Source organism: Anoplopoma fimbria, chromosome 12, assembly GCF_027596085.1.
Source record: "Anoplopoma fimbria isolate UVic2021 breed Golden Eagle Sablefish chromosome 12, Afim_UVic_2022, whole genome shotgun sequence".
NCBI classification, from domain to species: domain Eukaryota; kingdom Metazoa; phylum Chordata; class Actinopteri; order Perciformes; family Anoplopomatidae; genus Anoplopoma; species Anoplopoma fimbria.
In genome coordinates, this window is record NC_072460.1 from 6,476,136 (window position 1) to 6,494,593 (window position 18,458).

The 18,458-nt window shown below is 39.8% G+C and overlaps 1 protein-coding gene across 1 annotated transcript in view; it reads left to right on the forward strand.

Moving 5' to 3' along the window:
* The window catches only part of LOC129099401 (copine-9-like), a 79,082-nt gene that overhangs the window by 4,169 nt on the left and 56,455 nt on the right, over positions 1 to 18,458 (forward strand). The window contains exons 5-13 of the mRNA XM_054608632.1: positions 1,633 to 1,674; positions 1,913 to 1,988; positions 3,635 to 3,688; positions 3,943 to 4,004; positions 4,611 to 4,657; positions 6,517 to 6,698; positions 8,734 to 8,861; positions 12,377 to 12,479; positions 13,884 to 13,941. Coding sequence (XP_054464607.1) covers positions 1,633 to 1,674; positions 1,913 to 1,988; positions 3,635 to 3,688; positions 3,943 to 4,004; positions 4,611 to 4,657; positions 6,517 to 6,698; positions 8,734 to 8,861; positions 12,377 to 12,479; positions 13,884 to 13,941 — 752 coding nt within the window. The remainder of the gene's footprint in view (positions 1 to 1,632; positions 1,675 to 1,912; positions 1,989 to 3,634; positions 3,689 to 3,942; positions 4,005 to 4,610; positions 4,658 to 6,516; positions 6,699 to 8,733; positions 8,862 to 12,376; positions 12,480 to 13,883; positions 13,942 to 18,458) is intronic.

Sequence of the window (18,458 nt, forward strand, 5' to 3'; positions counted from 1 at the left end):
AACCTGAAGTCAACGCCTAAAAGGAGTTACCCTCCCCCTCAGAAACACTGCTCCTGAGCTGCCTGAAACGGCTCCATTGAATTATCTCCTTCACTTCCGTAACTTTTTGAGGTCATAATGTTACAGAAGTGACGTAAAACTCCTTCCGGTTAGTTTGGCCCTCAAACAACAAAAGAAAGAGACGGAGCTGGCGCTCCGAAGGAAGAGTTTTTTATAATGTGAAACGTTGACCAATCACAACAGAGCGGGCTAGCTGACCAATCAGGGCAGACTTTGCTGTCTGGAGGGAGGAGCAAGCGCTACAACGGAGCATTTCAGAGCGAGGGTGAGAAGAGGTGCTGCAGGACAGCCAGGATGAGAAAACAAGGCGGATTATGAGCATTAACGCATGTAAACATGTTGTAACTGTAACTTGAGATAAAAATATGCACCCGGAAAATAGCATAATAGGGCCTGTTTAATCAAAACACGCATATGTCCACATATGGATGAAGTTGAGGTGGATGGATGGGTCAAACATGGGACTTTCACCCTGGAGACCGGTGTTTGTCTGAAACCAAAAGTAACATATTTTAACCCAACTACTGAAAAGTAGTTGCCTAGGCCTAATGATATTGACACTTCTGTAGAAATATTTTAAATGTATTTTTGGTTCAGAAACGTCAAAATTCAATGTGTCTGTGTTTTGAAGCAACATTTAATTCTGGCGACTGGGTTTCTAATGAAGCAGTAGATGTCCTTGAAGTTACCTAAAAGCAAGGATTCAAATGTGCCGTCCAAAACTAGATCTGGTACAAAACAACAAACAACGTAAACAAATAAAGTATGCTAACTTCACTTACCAGTTACAAGCTATCAAACAACGTAAACAAATAAAGTATGCTAACTTCACTGACCAGTTACAAGCTAAAAATATCATAAACAATTAAAGACACTAACTTCACTTACCAGGTACAAGCTAACAGACAACATAAACAAATAAGAGACGCTAACGTACTAGTTTCAAGCCAACAAGTGTACATACAACATAAAAAAATAAAAGAGGCTAACCACCCTTACTAGTTTCAATGTGGGATTAACCATGTTAAATAACATATTAATCATAGCAGAGTATTTTAACATACTAAATAATGTCTGGAAGGGAACTTTACGGCACAGGCAGACTCTTATGTGGATGACATCACCTGTTGCTGGGGCGGTCAGAATAATGCCAGCAGTCGGTCATGGTGTCCCAGGGACCAGCACTGGTGTTATTGAGACTGACTCAGTTTTAACACAGCACTCTGTTATATAACTCAGGTTGCTGCCAGATACACACTCCATACAGACGTAGTTACAGGTCCACTTTTGCAAAAACTAGAGAGCAATTATCCTCTACTTCTCCTTGGTTTTTGTTAATTATGGTAGGAACTTGACATTCAAAATGGCACACATGAACCTTGGCGCGTTAGCATGACATTTAATCTAAAGGTTGGAAAGTTCAAGTTAGAATAGTTTGCAAGAGCTTAAGTATAAACACAAACAGAAACACTTTTTTTTAATTTAATAGAATTTCAGGTTCTCGTTTTATTGACAGGATATGATCTGATATAAGCAAACCTTCAGAACTGAAATATTCTCTGTCTATTTCAGGACTGTGAAGGTAGATGTCTTTGACTGGGATCGAGATGGAAGGTAAAATCATCTGTGGGTAACCACTCACTGTGGCCCTGTGATTCACATTGATGTCTCTTAAAAGTCAAAGGAAAATGAAAACACCTTGTGTAAATTCTATAACGGAAAAAAATACTTTGAGAAATTGACAGAAACAAAGAATCAAGGAAAGACACGTGGGAAGAGACTTGACAATTTTCTCTCTGATTATGAAATCTGTGTTCACGCTTGCCTGTCTTCGTGGGTGTTTTGTCTGCAGCCATGACTTTATTGGCGAGTTCACCACCAGCTACAGAGAGCTGTCTCGAGGGCAGAACCAGTTCAACGTCTATGAGGTGAGACGTGACACGGGGGTGGTTTGTTGTTTGTTCACTGCTTTTGTTGCTATTTTGTTATGATGCAGGGTTAGAAATGTAAATGTTGAATTACTAAATAAAATTGAAGTCTACAATAAAAGGCCAAACACTTAGTCAAACATTATTTTTGGGACAAATCCAAAATCAGGGATACACCCTACCTCTCCAGGTCCCCATCACCTGCAATATCTTTTTTTTTCTCAGTAGGAAGAGTAGGTTCAACATTGTCCGTTGAAATCAAAGATTCATCACAGAAGCAAAGAAATTTCTTTTTTGTACAGTTTTTAACCGAATAAGCACAAAGTCAGTACAAACATCAATAATATATAAATGGTGAGGCTGCTCTCATACACTATCCGTGGCTAAAACCTACGAAAAGTAATGCAGTATAATTATTATAACCCAAGTAATATATTTGTATGTAATCCACATAAACGTGAGGCAGGACAGTTTACGTAATAAAAAAAGCGACAAAGTCAGCGAAGGGAGGAGATCCGGTTGAAAGGTACCAGAATTTAGCTTATTTGTTACTTCAGTACTTAGGTAATGTCACTTCTGTACACCTTTTATGCCTTTCATATTATATAACCAGGCGGCAACCTCCTGTTCTGCGGAGTGAACCCAATGCTGAAGTGTCTTAAAACTTGCATTCTCTCTACTGACCAGCAGTGGGCGACAGAAGCCCAATTGTATGGAAGTCTATGAGAAAAATGACCCTACTTCTCACTTGATGTATACATTGTAAAAATAAATATATGGTAACTTCTGTTTATTGGTTGCAAAAAGCCAAAATGGCGACAGCGATATTGCCGAACTTGAGGCTTCATAATGGCAGTCAACAAACAAATGGCTGACATCGTGATGACTACGTCCACTTCTTATATACAGTCTATGATAACAACCTAAAACCCTTATGTTTTTCTAAACATAACCAAGTGGTTTTGTTGCCTAACAGGTTTTACACTGCAGGTGCTTGTGCAGGCGTACTGAAGGCTTGCGTTGCTGGACAGTCGTAGGATAACGCAAAAAGTTTTCTAAAGATATGATTCCAAGGATATACGAGGATATAGAAATGCAATGTTCCCTTTCGCACTATAAAATACACTTAATTCTAATACAAATGTTTTGTTTTTTTTACTTATATGATGTGAGGCAATTAGGACAAAGAACTTTTCTGATGCCTAACGTTGAGGTTAAGGGTCTTTTAATATGTCCAAACAAAACCATTGCTTGACAAGAACTATTTATTGGTTGTGCTGGGAATAAAAGCCCATCAATGCCTACAGCTTATTAAAACCTACTCATATGAAAGGAATGCTTAAATTTGCTCCAAGCTAACCAATTAATGATACTACAACAGCATAATGAATGAAGAAAAAACATTGAATTAACTAATCTAAAGGAGGAGATAGAGCTAAGTCGGATTTGTAAAGGATGGATAGTTTAATCTCTTCACCTCTCACTTTTTACCATCTCTACTCTATATAAACACAGTTAAACATATCATCAGTCTCAATTCACGGCCTCTCAGTAACAGGAATCTGTTGAATTATTCATGTAAACATTGTTCCAGGGTATGAAGTACCTGCTCAGTCACTAACTCGCTTTCCACCATTCGCTGGCAGGTTTTAAATCCCAAGAAGAAAGGCAAAAAGAAGAAGTACGTCAATTCTGGAACTGTGAGTACGCCCACATCTCCGATGTCCCATTTCGTGTTATGCATATTTATATAGGTATCATCACCTCTTACATCTGCTTCTCTGTTGCTGACTCCGCTGCTGTCTGGCCACCTGTTTGTCTCATTCCTTCCCGTCTACCTGGCCCCCTCTCCCTTCTCCACCCCTCCTTCTCTGTTTATGCCTCGGTGTGTGTGTGTGTGTGTGTGTGTGTGTGTGTGTGTGTGTGTGTGTGTGTGTGTGTGTGTGTACGCCAGGTTACTCTGCTGTCCTTCAAAGTGGAGTCCGAGTATACCTTTGTGGATTTCATCCGAGGAGGGTGAGTGGAATAATAATTGGCCTGCTCTTGCGGTGAGTGTCAAAAGCCGCCATGTTGACTGTTTGTTGTGGGGATATAAATCTGTTTACAGTATCACACTGTGGGGGTTCGCCTTGCTAATGGGACTAAATGCAAGGCCCCGTCATTATATTTTAGGGTGAGGACTTGGTTTAGGGTAAGGGTTAGGTCAATAGCGGTTATGGTTGTGGTAAGTCATCAGGAAATGAATGTAAATCAATGAAATTACCTCTAAAGCAATTTGTGTTTGTGTTGTGTGTGGAGAAATCTGATTGAATTTCCCAATAGCCCCTCTGTGAGCATCACTATGAATTCATATTGGCTAAAAGTTTTGTGGGAAATTTGCATTTGTTAATAACTTATTCATTCAGTTGAATCACTTTCAAACTCTGGTTACATTTGTTTTACCTCATTAGGCCTTCGAGGTGGTGAAGGGAATATTGTCCAGCCATACCAATTAGCCAGTGGACCAGTAAACTGATTACTTTGCACTTAATTGTGTCAATGTGTATATGTTGGAGATACAGTGTGTATTAAGTGTACTGAAGTGTGTGACCTTTGTTGTTTTTCCGATTGTCTTTGCAACAGAACACAACTCAACTTCACAGTGGCTATAGACTTCACAGCATCCAACGGTAGGTCACGTTTAGTTGTGTTTTAGATAAATGCCTATTGTCTTGCATGTCATTTCATTCATTATGGCAAGCATGCTTTTTTTAGAACGCTCCGTTCACACTAAGAGCGACACAGCAACAGGTTACAAGTCATTTTCAATGGAAACCGTAGAGGCGTGAGGTTACAAACTGGCACCATACACTTGACGTTGCGCGACAGGCGTGTCGAGCGCATTCTGGCCAATCATACTGTAGCATCGGCCCGATCTGACACCGGCTCTGCTTTCATGCAATAGTTTCTGATTTTCTTTGTTTTCATGGTTAGACGTTGTGTAAAAGTGATACTAGTTACCTGGTTAGGTTGGAAGGAGATATACGTTTCTAAAACCTTGACATTTTTAACTAAAAAAGCTGTGGAGCTAACATTCGCAGAGTACGTTAGCACATCCTTAACAAGCATTAGCACCTCTATGCTACGCTACCTACTGAAGGTGTCCTGAATGTCTACACATGCTGCTTTTGCTTTTTAATGATTGTAACTGAATTAAAAACCTCCCCGAATTTACAGGAACACTGATCCTTAATTTAATTGCCTTCTGTCTCCAGGTCAATTGTGGTTTTTACATTTCTGTTTGTGTACAGTTTAAACAAACAAGATGCAACGCCCTAATTAGTAAGCTTTAGAGGTTTTTGTAGGAGTAGTTTTTAGCTTTGGGAACCACTAGTTTAGTCGTTTACCCTGCTTCCAGTCTTAACGCTAAGCTATTCATCTAGCTAGAGTCAAACAATAAAATATTTTTTATATTATTTCGCTCAGAAGATAGGGACTTCCAATATGGCTGCAGTGTGTAATGCACCTTCACTCAACTTTATGAGTTTCCTCCATAAACATCACTTGCTGTAGAAAACTATAGTGACACAACTTGAGTTTTGTGTTTTCAGTTATTACAGTGAGCGTTTACTTTTGAAATATAATAACGCTTCAGTGTGAAAAGCACTTGTTCCTTTTTCCCTCTGTAATGTTACATGACCTTTGTTCATTTTTCATGGCAGACACTCCTGCGTACGGTCATGGTGGGCACACCGCTGTTTTCCGAATAGATTGTTACATTTAGGCTCTTTTTGCATGATGGGAAGTGCAGTCGACCGCGCAACGTGCACGGAGAGTGACGATTGTGTTTGGTATTTTTGTGACTAGAGCTGTGCGGTACACCTGCGGAGCAGTTGGGAAGTAGATGGGATTAGGGGGAATACATTATCGGTAGGTGTTTTAGGATCTGGCAGCGATCGTTGCTAATCAAATCACCCCCCCCCTCCTTTAATTTCCTTTAAAGCGGGGTGATTGTTTCATTATGGAGGAGGGACTCGAGAACCGCTTATCCCAAGGGGAGAAGTCAGACTTGGCATTCAGTTATGTTTCCATGTGTGTAATACGGTATTTACACTGCTTAAAATATTGAAGTAATTGCGTAAGACATTTACATGAAACCATAAACCGATAACTTCCCATAATAATCCTGTTAACGTGACTCTTTTTTTCATCACTGCATGTATCAAATTTGACTGTTAATGCCAAGATTCTTCATACAGTTCACCACAAACACGGCCTGTCTCTTATTCAAAAATGCAAATGCTAGACGCTACTTTTGTGAAAACCTGTTTGAAATGAGGAGATGAAACACACGGTTAGCGTGAATCATCTCCTGTGCTCTGGTGACACTTTGTATTTTACAGGTGAAAACCACACTAAGAGAAGGGGGGCAGACATATTATCATTTACTTCACTGTGTTCTGTGTGTGTGTGTGTGTGTGTGTGTGTGTGTGTGTGTGTGTGTGTGTGTGTGTGTGTGTGTGTGTGTGTGTGTGTGTCTTCCTCCCAGGTAACCCCTCCCAGCCCACGTCCCTCCACTACATGAGTCCCTACCAGATGAATGCATATGCCATGGCCCTGAAAGCGGTGGGTGAGATCATCCAGGACTACGACAGCGACAAGCTTTTTCCTGCCTATGGTTTCGGAGCTAAGCTGCCCCCCGATGGCAAAATCTCCCACGGCTTCCCGCTGGTAAGACACGCGTGTAAAACGCACACACAAACACAAGGATTGGACGCGCACACAAACACACAGGTTGCCCGTATAGCAGGGTGTGGCTTGGACCAGGAGTTGTCGCAGCGACGACAGCTGGTCGCAGAAGTTGAGGAGTCGGCTCATCTGGCTGCCAGCAGGAAATCTCCCAGCATTCCCCCTCCACTTCCTCCTTGCATCCTCCTGAGGGATCAGGGCGACCAGTTAGAAAACCGCTGGATGCTAAGCTGAAGGAAAGCCAAATATGGCTCTTAAGACTCTTGTGAGTCCCTGTACTTTGTGGAAGGGCAATACTAAATCACAGAAGTGTCTCTTCAAAAACTCCACATTAAAACTTTATTACTGTGACATTATTGATTGATTAAGTCTTAAATCCCTGTCAGCAGGCCTGTACGTAGGGTTTTACAAATACCAAGGTCAAAACATATCTCTGTGGTAATCACATTGCGTGAATTGGATCAGTTTCTGTTTGTGTTGAACAGAACAGGGATATAATGCTATCCTGGGCAGAGTGGATAGTACCTGCCCTTTCTCTCTCATCTCCACCACTTCTCTCTTTTCTTTTTCTCTCAGTCTCCTCATCTTGTCCCCGTATGTCCTCCCTTTCCAAAAAGCTAAGTTTTGATTGAGAGAGTCTTTCAATTTCTGTCTCTCCCAGTGAACAAAAGTAAACGCAGAATCAATTGATATCTTTATATTACTAGAGTTGTTCAGATACGTATACGAGTATCTGTAACACCACTGATACAGCCTCAGTTGCAGGATTGGGTGTTGGCGTTTACGCGAGTCAATACGCTGATCCAATATATCAATATCATCTCAGTTAGGCTTTGTTTTCACAAATCTGCTCCTTTTGTGATGTATTCATGTATTTTATCGTATTGTGCTTTATTGAGTGTTTTTTTTAAAGTGTTTGCTGTTGAATTGCACTGATAATATTAGGCCTCTTAATTGTAATAACCTGCCCAGGGACTACAGACGGAAATTAGCTGTTTAGCTAACTAAAGTTAAACATTGATTAATGTGCACTGTCCCTGGTATATACATAAACAAATAAAACATGGGAACAACAAAAAATTGAGTCTAGGGTTACATCTTTTAAACATGAATGTGAACCCTTTACTCAAACCAAAAAGAAAGCATTTCAACTTTCATTGAAACTTTGGAGTCTTCCATTGAATGTATGAAATCATCGTTAGCTTGCTAGCTAGCTATCTATCTGATTCACCTCAAGTGAAGCTTACAAGGTGGGATCATGATGGATGGCCCCTATAACAATCCGGCATAGGAGTTATCCGTCAGATGATGGCATTTAACTACAAGCGGTCTACTCGTAAAGCTAACTAATTATCTGAAAAAGGCCTAGCAGGGATTCAGCTGCCCATCAAGGTTCTCTCAAGTTGTTTTTGCAGCAACACTGTGTTGAGTAAAGGTTTTGTAGTAATGACGGATCATCCACTTCCCCAGACAAACAAACAATTACTTTTAGGTATTTATTTCACAAGTTTTTAATATATACACTTTGGTAAAAAATAGCAGACCGTATGTGATATCACTGATTTGGCACAGCCATGTCGGTACTGGTGTTAACTTGATATTTGGCGTGAAAAGTTTACTGGTAGAATCGCAAGCTCACACAAACTCACCCAGAATTTTTCATTCGATGCTGTTCCTATTGTTTGCTGAAGAGAGATACATTTAGTTGTATCTAGCCTCTCAAGTTTTCAGGATATGTTCTCTTTCATGGTATGGTCCACCTGTTTTACCCTATTTCCTTGTATACAGTGTATCAGATGTAGATAGATTGCGTATCGTTACGGCTCAAAACACAATATATAACATTTGTAATTATCTTTAATTGGAAGAACTACGTAAATATTGTCTTCGGTTATGGACTCTGGAGGGGTTGATGTCCCTTGCTTACTGCATGCTTTTCTAATTATACCTCCTGTACACTGGATGTGTAAATGTACACTGTGTGCTTCATTAGTGTCCCGTATGCTGTCTGTTGCAGAGCGGTGATGCTGAGAATCCAAACTGTGTGGGCATAGAGGGGGTTCTGGAGGCCTATTTCCAGAGCCTGAGGACGGTGCAGCTGTATGGACCCACCAACTTTGCACCTGTTATCAACAAAGTGGCAAAGTAAGTCTGAAAGTATGCGTGTGTATAAGGGGCAATAATACCTTCAAGATTAAGGGGATGATTTGGTTTTCAGGCAGCAACAACTGATGGATTTTTATTTATTTATCATATTTATAGGCCTAGATCAAAGCTTATTAGTGACATGACTCGCAAGAAGCTTTAAAACCAGATTAGAGATAATCTGGCTAAATAAGCAGGTTACAGCATCCCGTCAGCCAATAATCAGTTTCTTACGCCTTAATATTAGAAGAAAAAAGTTATTTATGGGAAAAATGGGCTTGATTATGGATTTGTTTTTAGTATCACATGTAGAATCCAGAAGATTATTTAAAATAGCAGAGAACCTGTCAAAATAACATCTGACTATAGCACTATAGAGCAGTTATCTATAGAACCTGTGAATAAAGGTGGCGCCTGGCTGTAGCGAGGTCGCCAGAAAGCTGATTTTACTTCTTGTATGTCATTTTCAGTAAATATCACAATATGAAACATTTGTTTTTCTGTTTAGAGAGAATAAATGTGAGAAGATAAAAGGTCGAGTGAACTTGAGCGCACAACTGATAGGTACACTACGTTGTTTGTACATACATGCATCATACGGATATGGATTCATTGTGGACAGAGATGTTATAGTCTGACCCTTGCTTGCAAAAGGCAATTTTTGGGTCTCTGATACCTTCTGACCTGCTGTGCAGTTGCACCATCAATATTTATAACATTGGTCACCTTACCAAGTCGCTTCGCACACACTTAAACTGCTTAAGCTGCCGTCAACTCCTCACAGGATGCGGATTGGGTCTGGACACCGTCTGGACGGACGCAAACGCATTGAATCCCAACAAGATCTAACGTGATCACGTGGCATCGCTAGAATCCAGCTCTGTGTAGGGTTGACAGCTTTTGGGACATTTAGGATTTACAATACTGCTAGTACTGTAGGCGACGGTATCCTGAATTGAAACCAGATTTTGCATCATTGAGAGTGTTGGTTTCTGACAGAAACTGTTGCATTTGTGAGTTCATAAATTATTCTAATACTATGGTCTAAGCCTCCATGGAAACAAAATAGATCTTCTGAGTTTTGGTTGAAACGAGATGATTAGAAAAATAATGTTAGTCTATGGGTATTCAGCATAGGAGCAAATGACCAGTCAAGGAATGAGCTGATTGATGTCTTTGTCTATTTTTTGCACCTTAAAACTAAGACCTGCAATATGTGACTGGTCTAGAGGACGCTTAAAGATCTGACGCCGCGGGCAATTCCATGTTTTTGCTGTGAAAACACAGATTTACTTGGCTGCTTGACCAGTTGTTGGACATTTTACCCCGCGTGTCACTGCGCATAATTATCAGTTCCCAGTTGTTTTTATCCCGCCCTGTGTTCGACACCACTGTGTCAGGCAGCAAGAGGCGTGGAGGTGGCATAGATCACCCACTGAAAAAACACATAAACACAACACACAGGTGAGTGTGTTTATGTGTGTGTCACATGTGCTCATCCTACTGTGACCTGAGGCTAAAATCCCATACACGTGCACATACACATGTATTACACACACACACACAGAAATATAGACTCACAGATCGATGTCATGTTCAGCCAGGTGGAACAGCTAAGTTGCTGGTATAAGATACTGTCTCCTTGCAATAAATACACAAACAGCTGGTGAAGGACACACACACACACCTACGCGTTGAAAACACTCAACACTCAGCTGCCAGATATCAGCTCTGGCTTGAAATGATGCCAGATGAGTTCGGAGATGTGGATATTTCCATTTGTTTTTCTCATCGAGCCCCCATGTTTGAAAAAAATGAAGCAGGGTCACACGGTTTCCTTCATGCCGTGTTTTTCGGTTCTTGTTATTTTTTGAAGGGTCTCTCTGGTGCTGAAGGTTTTTGTTTTTAGGTAGTAAACAATTCTGTGAATAAAGGAGTTGCCATGGTGTCTGGAAGGAGATCAAATCCACTTTAATTGAGTTTTATTGTTACATTCAAATCAAATGTGCTTAATCACAGAAATCCCAAAGTTAGATATGCATTTTTTTTTGGTATGATAATGGTTTTCACATGTGATATTTTTTATTAAGCATTTTTGGGGGATTATTTTCTTACATTTTGTGGCTCCTTGTCCATGTGCATTTGTACATGGGGTTAATGTCGCTAATGCCTCCCTAAACTCTGATATCCTGTAATGCTAGTAGGTTATGGTTAGGTTTCTCCAAAGCTTGTTTGAGCTGCCTAGAGTTGTTAAACTGGGATTGGACAAGAACTGTTTTGGAAGCAATCTAAATATATATGAGAATATATAAATGGGGCTGCACGGTGGTGTAGTGGTTAGCACTGACACAGCGTGGGTTCTCTCCGGCTTCCTCCCACACTCCAAAGACATGCAACTAAGGTTCACTGAAGACTCTAAATTGCCCGTAGGTGTGAATGTTAGTGTGAGTGGTTGTCTGTCTGTCTATATATATGTCAGCCCTGCGACAGACTGGCGACCTGTCCGACCTGACCTACCCTGCCTTCGCCCATTGACAGCTGAGATCGGCTCCAGCACCCCTGCGACCCTTAACTGGATAAGCAGGTTACGGAAAATGAATGAATGAATGAATGAATGAATATATAATTAACCTCATCACCCCCTCACCCGTATAATAAGCTGAAAACTTGTATGCAAGAAAACTTGACAAAGCATCCTCTAGGGTTCTCTTCCCTCTATGGGTGCCCTTCCAGTGGATAACAGATGATGAAGTGGCCCTAGGCTGCCCTTCCAGTGGAGAAAACATAATAATGGCCCCTAGGCTGCCCTTTTACTCGATAAAAAACATGATGAAGTGGCCCCTAGGCTGCCCTTATACTCAATAAAACATGATGAAGTGGCCTATAGGCTGCCCTTCCAGTGAAGAAAACATGATTAAGTGGCCTCTATGGGGCCCTTCCAATAGAGAAAATGTGACTAAGTGACCCCTAGGGTGCCCTTTCAGTGAAGAAAACTCAATGCAGTGCTACATACTATAGGCTGCCCTACATGGTAGAAAACTTTCTCCACACTGGTTCCCCAATGCCCTTTTTTTCTTTTTGGTGCAAAATGTAATTTGGGTAAAATTATAAAAAAAATTGAAGACAGTGATCATGGGACCAGAGTATTCTCCTTAGGTAATTTATAATTCAACATCTAGAGAGCAGAAAGGAGAGAAGAACAGACTGATTTGTTATGGCAAACATAACTTCAGGAAGGTCAAACTTCAGGGTCAGACAAATACCTAGAAAGTTACTTGATGTTGTGAGCTTGATTCCTCCTTGTGCTTGTGTTCTGAGCCACGTAGACTATGGAATAATGTTTGAGGCCATCAGGCAGGTGTTTTTCTGTATTTTCACCAGTAGTCTGCAGGTGCACAGGTAAAATGTTATGTCTAACCTGGGTTCATTTGTGTGTTTGCGTGTGTGTGTGTGTGTGTGTGTGTGTGTGTGTGTGTGTGTGTGTGTGTGTGTGTGTGTGTGCGCACGTTCCCCAGCTGCGCAGCAGAGATTACAGATGGCTCTCAGTACTTTGTCCTACTGATGATCACGGACGGAGTGATATCTGATATGGTCCAGACCAAAGAGGCTGTGGTCAATGTAAACCAAAACACAAACACACACACACACACGCACATACACGCATGTGTAAACAAGCGTGCACAGAGACTGGTGGGTGTTTGTCCCTTAGTGCTGATGTTCAACTCAGTGTCCTCTCTTCAATTGCATGTGGAGGGCAAAGCTCCATTATATTTCTTAAGAACAATGTAGGATGTTTGGATTAAAAGCAGCTTCTCAGTGTTCTGTGATACGAAAGGAAAAATACCAAACTCAAATTCAGGGATAGGAAAGTATATTTTTGCTCTAATTGTGACTGATCTCAATTCTGTGGAGAGATCAATAGTTATTTTAATAGCATGTCAAATTCATGTCTGAGAGGTGTCCGATCCAATTAGTTGGGTTCTGAATGATATCTCTCGTGGCAGTCGGTGTAGAATATTAACAGCAAGTTATTTGTTATTTTCTTCCTCCTAATTAAAAAGGTGAAGTGTGAGATATTTGCTCTAAGTCCCCCTAATGATACAAAATTAGAGGTAATTGCTGTAAGTTTAGGATATTTGGTCAGGTAAACAGCTTCACCTTTCAGATTCCAAAAAACAATGAATCAACACTTTTTTGCAAAACCATGCTCAAAACACCAAAATAACTTAAAGGTGCAATGTGTAATATATTGCCAGAAGTTTAGTGTGAAACATTCAATTAATAAATTAACAACAGAATGTGGTAACAGTTATTTTACTAACCAGTTAGCCCCAACCCATCCTGTCTTGTAATATGACTATTTTTTTTTGCAATTGCGAAACACAAAAAATTACAATTGTCTGCTTTCACTAACTTTGAAATAAAAAACTCACACTTTATCTACATTAGACTCATCATTCAAAACTCAAACCCTATGTGTGTATACCTACATCAATTAGCATCACCTGCACCCAGAATGCACTTGTGACAACAACAGAGCTTGAAACACAAAAGCTTGAACGCTATAAGTAGGATTCAGTTTGGCTCTTTGGTGGATTGTGTTCGTTTAGGTTCTGTGTTTATTGGATTAAAAAAATGCTGCGAGTCGTAAAAACTTTGTCAAGGAACCCCAGTTAGCTCATTTTCAGCCAGTGCAAACCCCCAGCACCGGGGTCTGATCCCAGGGGACTGCCCGGACTTCCAGCAGGATCTACATAGGTCCCAGTAGCCCCCGTTACACAGGTCAGACCTAGGGTACAGCAGTTGGCTTTTTCTTTTATTATAACTGATGCCTGTGAATTAAGATTGTATGAACCTAGTAGAAGAGGTGCTACCACACATTTCTTTAAATCATGTGGCTTCATTACACATCGCAACTTTTCAAGCCCCTTTGTTTATCCAAAGTTAATCAGATACCTAAATGCATCCTATTGAATCAGCTGGACTAAACGTTCATTGTCTTTCCTTTTGTCTCCTGCACAGGCAGCAGGACTCCCCCTGTCCATAATAATTGTCGGCGTTGGACCCGCTGAGTTTGATGGTGAGTGTTCCATTATGGTGACGGGTCCGTAATGTTTCAACGTGACAGAGGCGGGGACAAAAAGTCACTTTATCTCCAGGGGACAACATTTTTAATCAGTGTCACAGTACAGATGTCTATTTAATCACAAACACACACGCGATCCACTGGCTTCACACCAGGTTGAAGCAGTTGGCTGCAAAACAACAAATGAGCATCCAGCATGCTAACACACATTGTCATCAGCAGTATCTTCAAGTGGCTTCATTTTAATATAAAAAAGGATGGACAAGTGAGGATATATTCGGTTTCAAACGCTACAGTTAACCACTGGATTGTATTCTTCATTCAAGCCATAAAGATTTAATGTGTACATCCAGAATCTTTTCTATAAATATTTTTCCACGTCTGTGCCTCTGTGACCGCTTTCCCAACACTGATGCATTTTATATTTTATTCTTTCCTTTAATGCAACCTTGTAGTGCAACAGTATGAAGCTTTGCTGAGTTTTTTTTTCTTCATGTTGCCAAAAGCAAAGTTAATTGTATCGTATCTCATCAGCCACCTATTGTATTCTTTTTCTGTCTAAAATTTGTGACATTATCAATAGGCACCATTTTTTGCACAGTGTGCTTGATCGTCACGGAGAACTCTCTATAAGAAAGAGAGATAATACATCTGCTTTTATTAACATTTATGGAAAGAGATTTGACAGATGAGTGAGGCTACATTCAGACTGCAGGCAAATCCGATTTGTTTCTGAGATCAGATCTTAAAGATGGACTCTCCGTGCTGTTTCCTGCAACTGATCAGATTTGTTTTTCGTGTCAAGACATCTCCAACTTATCTGAAAAAGTTGCTGTGGCAACTGCGTAGATGTCAGAAACTAGCATATTTAACATCCATCCACACTGTTCTTGTCCTCCATAGCGACAGTTCCACCCTTTGAAATCGGTAAATAAAAATTAAATGGAAATCGCATTTATTTTTTCTTACTGTCCAGACTTCCTGAAATCAATCAGAAAATGCCTAAAAACATATTTGAGCTGACAGTCTGATGGGTGCTCACAATTTTTCACTAGTTTCCACCTTTGCATTGCTCCAATGCTCTCCGCTCATTAATTGTTCTGTAGCTGATGGTCTTTTTAGGTATAAAGTACCCGAAAGTGGATCACCTGTGTTGTTTGTTATTTAGGAGGCATATCTGCTGCGCGACAGTGACACTGGTGAAGGCCGTTGTAACTACAGTGACTGCTTGTCATTGAATGCAGCCTCCACCTCTGTCACCATCAGTCAATGTAATAAGTATAACGCATCAGTATTTCTGAACACATCCGACAGACATTAACATTCAACGTGTCTAGTGTCTTTGTCCAACTAAAGAATGTAACTACAATATGAATTGAAACAGTAAAGGGTTTGTTAAATCAAATCTGGTGAAAAGATCATATAATGATTATGGTGGTAAAATATAGTCTAAACTTGAAGGATTATTCAACTTCTTCAATTAGTCGGTGAAAAACATTTCACTTTTAAACCACTATTGACCATCTATACTATATATAACCGTATTTTAAATGTCTTTTGGACTTAAAAATGCTCACAGTAAAATATGTAGAAGGTTAACATACGTAGTCATAGTAACACATCAACATATTCCATTTTAAGGACAAAGAAGAACATGTGACACAGGCAACAATTAATTTGTAATTCTTAAGCAATAATTTACAATGTTACTACAAATGAATAGGAAATACATGATTGTTGACAGTGCAAACAATAACAAGATCTCCCTTTCCTTCTTTAAATGTTGCTCTCATTGCCACCCAGAAGCCGATTTCAGATGGTCAACCAGTTTTAAACATCTTTTCACCAGTGACACCTAGTTTATTGAAACGTCTTTTGCTCACTGGAATATTACATAAGCAGTGTCCCAATCCAGCAGCCCCATCCTTCGAAGGACGCAGCCTTTGCGGGTCTACGTCGAGCATTTGAAGACCGCGAAGGCTGATCCTAGCAGTCTTCAAAATAAGATGGTCTGATCTACAGAGGATTTCCTGTTTGCGACACCAGCTGTTTCCGCCAAACCCTTTGCCACTCCTGTTGCCTAGCAACCAGCTGCGGTTGACATAAAAGAGTATTAGATAGCAACTTAACTATCGTATTAAATTGGATCCAGAAATGGTCATTTTATTATTTTTATTGCACATTATTTTGGAAGAAATGCTTCACCACCAGCTGATGATATATTTCAGGCTGAGAGAAGACCATTTTCAGGTAATGTTAAATACAGTTTTTGTTAAAATTGGTTAAGCCATGTACTTTTAGCTAACAGTAATGTTGACTTCAGCTAGCTAATGTAGTTTATATGTCTAAGGTCATTACAACTACTTTAATTTCATACTTAAAATGGCTCTAACTTTGCTGTAATCTAAAAGTAAATCAAACTGTCATTATTCAGCTGAAACACGTTGGATAGATAGATAGATAGATAGATAGATAGATAGATAGATAGATAGATAGATAGATAGATAGATAGATAGATAAGTAGATAGATAGCTAAATAATGGATATCTTAGCTCCCCCAAAATAATGTTGTTCTTTATTTAACAGTTTTTCTTTTCCTCCTTTCACTAAACCAGCCCAGACCCCTGTACTGCAGGATAAACCTCAGTGTCCTGTCCTTGGACTTGATGTACCCATTACCAAAAGCATGCATATGTATAGGTTTTTGTTTTGTTTATTTACTCATAGTTCAATAATTCATAAATTTTCTATTGTTATTTGTAATTGTTTTTCATCAGTTAATCAATTAATCAGTTTCAATGTATATAAACAAATTTCAATCATTTATAGTGTAAATGAAAAAACTATATATTTACAAATAAATATTTTATTTCAATCATATATATATCTATATATATATATAAAGATATAGATATTTATTTATCAACAAATGTCTCTAGTAGAGCAAATTAGGACAGAGGGGTGAAGTCATGTCCTTAGGGCAGGGGTGTCCAAACTACGGCCCGCGGGCGTCCATTTTTAATTGGCCCGCTACAAATTCTAAAAACATAATGGAATATGTTCCACACATGAAACTTGCACTTAATGCTGCATTCACACCAAAAGCGAAGCGAATATTTCGCGCGTCTAGTTTACATGTAAAGTCAATGACAGACGCGGATATTCGCGAGTAGATGCGAACTCGAGCCTGGCGGCGCGAATCAGGTGGAATATTCGCGGGACGCTGTGTCGCGACAACCAATCAGCGTTGAGCTTCTCCTCCTGTCACTCTGTCATCGATCAGCCAATCAGCGTTGAGCTTCTCCTCCTGTCACTCTGTCATCGATCAGCCAATCAGCGTTGAGCTTCTCCTCCTGTCACTCTGTCATCGGTCCGAGCTCCGTTCACAAAACAGGCATTTTAAAAGTGATTTCCTTCTCCTCCTGCAGAGAGAACTAACAAAACATGAATTCTGACTTTTTACAAACCACCATCATTATGACGGCGTTTAGTTTCCCAGGATATCTGGGACTGCCACAACAAGTATAAAGCAGAATTAGTATTTATTTATTGCATGGTTGATGGTGAAATAAATGGATTTGTTGACAGAGGTTTCCATGGAGATAAGCCCCGCCCCCTCTCCAGGGCTGTGAAGGATCACCATCCTGAGTAAGAAGCAATCTCAGGCTGCTGTTTTGAGAATGAGCTGCCAACCATTTTTATAACAAAATAAATGAAAATCCATTAATGGAAAGTTGTGATGTAGGATGTTTTTTTCTTTAAGCATATTCAAATATCAAGCATAATTTACCTACATTTGATTGATTTTGACACTAGAAGTGAGGCGATATACCTCACCTCTAGTGAGTGGCCCAGCCTTTCGTATATTTTTTCTATATGTGGCCCTCAGTGAAAAAAGTTTGGACACCCCTGATCTACATAATCCCTTCCGAGATATAAAACTGTGAAAGCTGTTGTCCCCTAACTTGGTCCCATCCTTCTTTTCACACACCCCAGCCATCAAGAGGAAAAGAGAGAAAGATAGTGACTTTTTATTTTATTTTTTTTTTTACAATTTCTTAGATTTTATAGACCAAACAAATCATTAATTAATCTAGAAAAGAAATGACAATGATGTCAGTTAGATTTGATTCAATTCAAGCCTTGGAATATTAAATCATCCATCTTTGCTCACTACATCTGAGCCCTTCTTACCCTAAGATGTACATAAGCTACAGGTTACGTCCACTTATTTCTAAAATGCAAGAATGTAAAATTGTCATTTATCTGATTAGTATTGGCCATGAGAAGCAGGTAATTATCAGCTATCATATCAGCTGAAAAATCTTGCATGTATATATATATGTCAGAAAGTATGCGTCCTGTGTTGAATAAACCTCTTCATATACAGTGTGAAGTTTTTTTCTGTTATCATTCTTTGTTAACCTATCTCTCGCATAAAGTCGCTGCATTTCCAGCTTTATATTTCTAAATGTCTCGTGTCACGCTTTAAAGAACTTTTGTGAATTCAC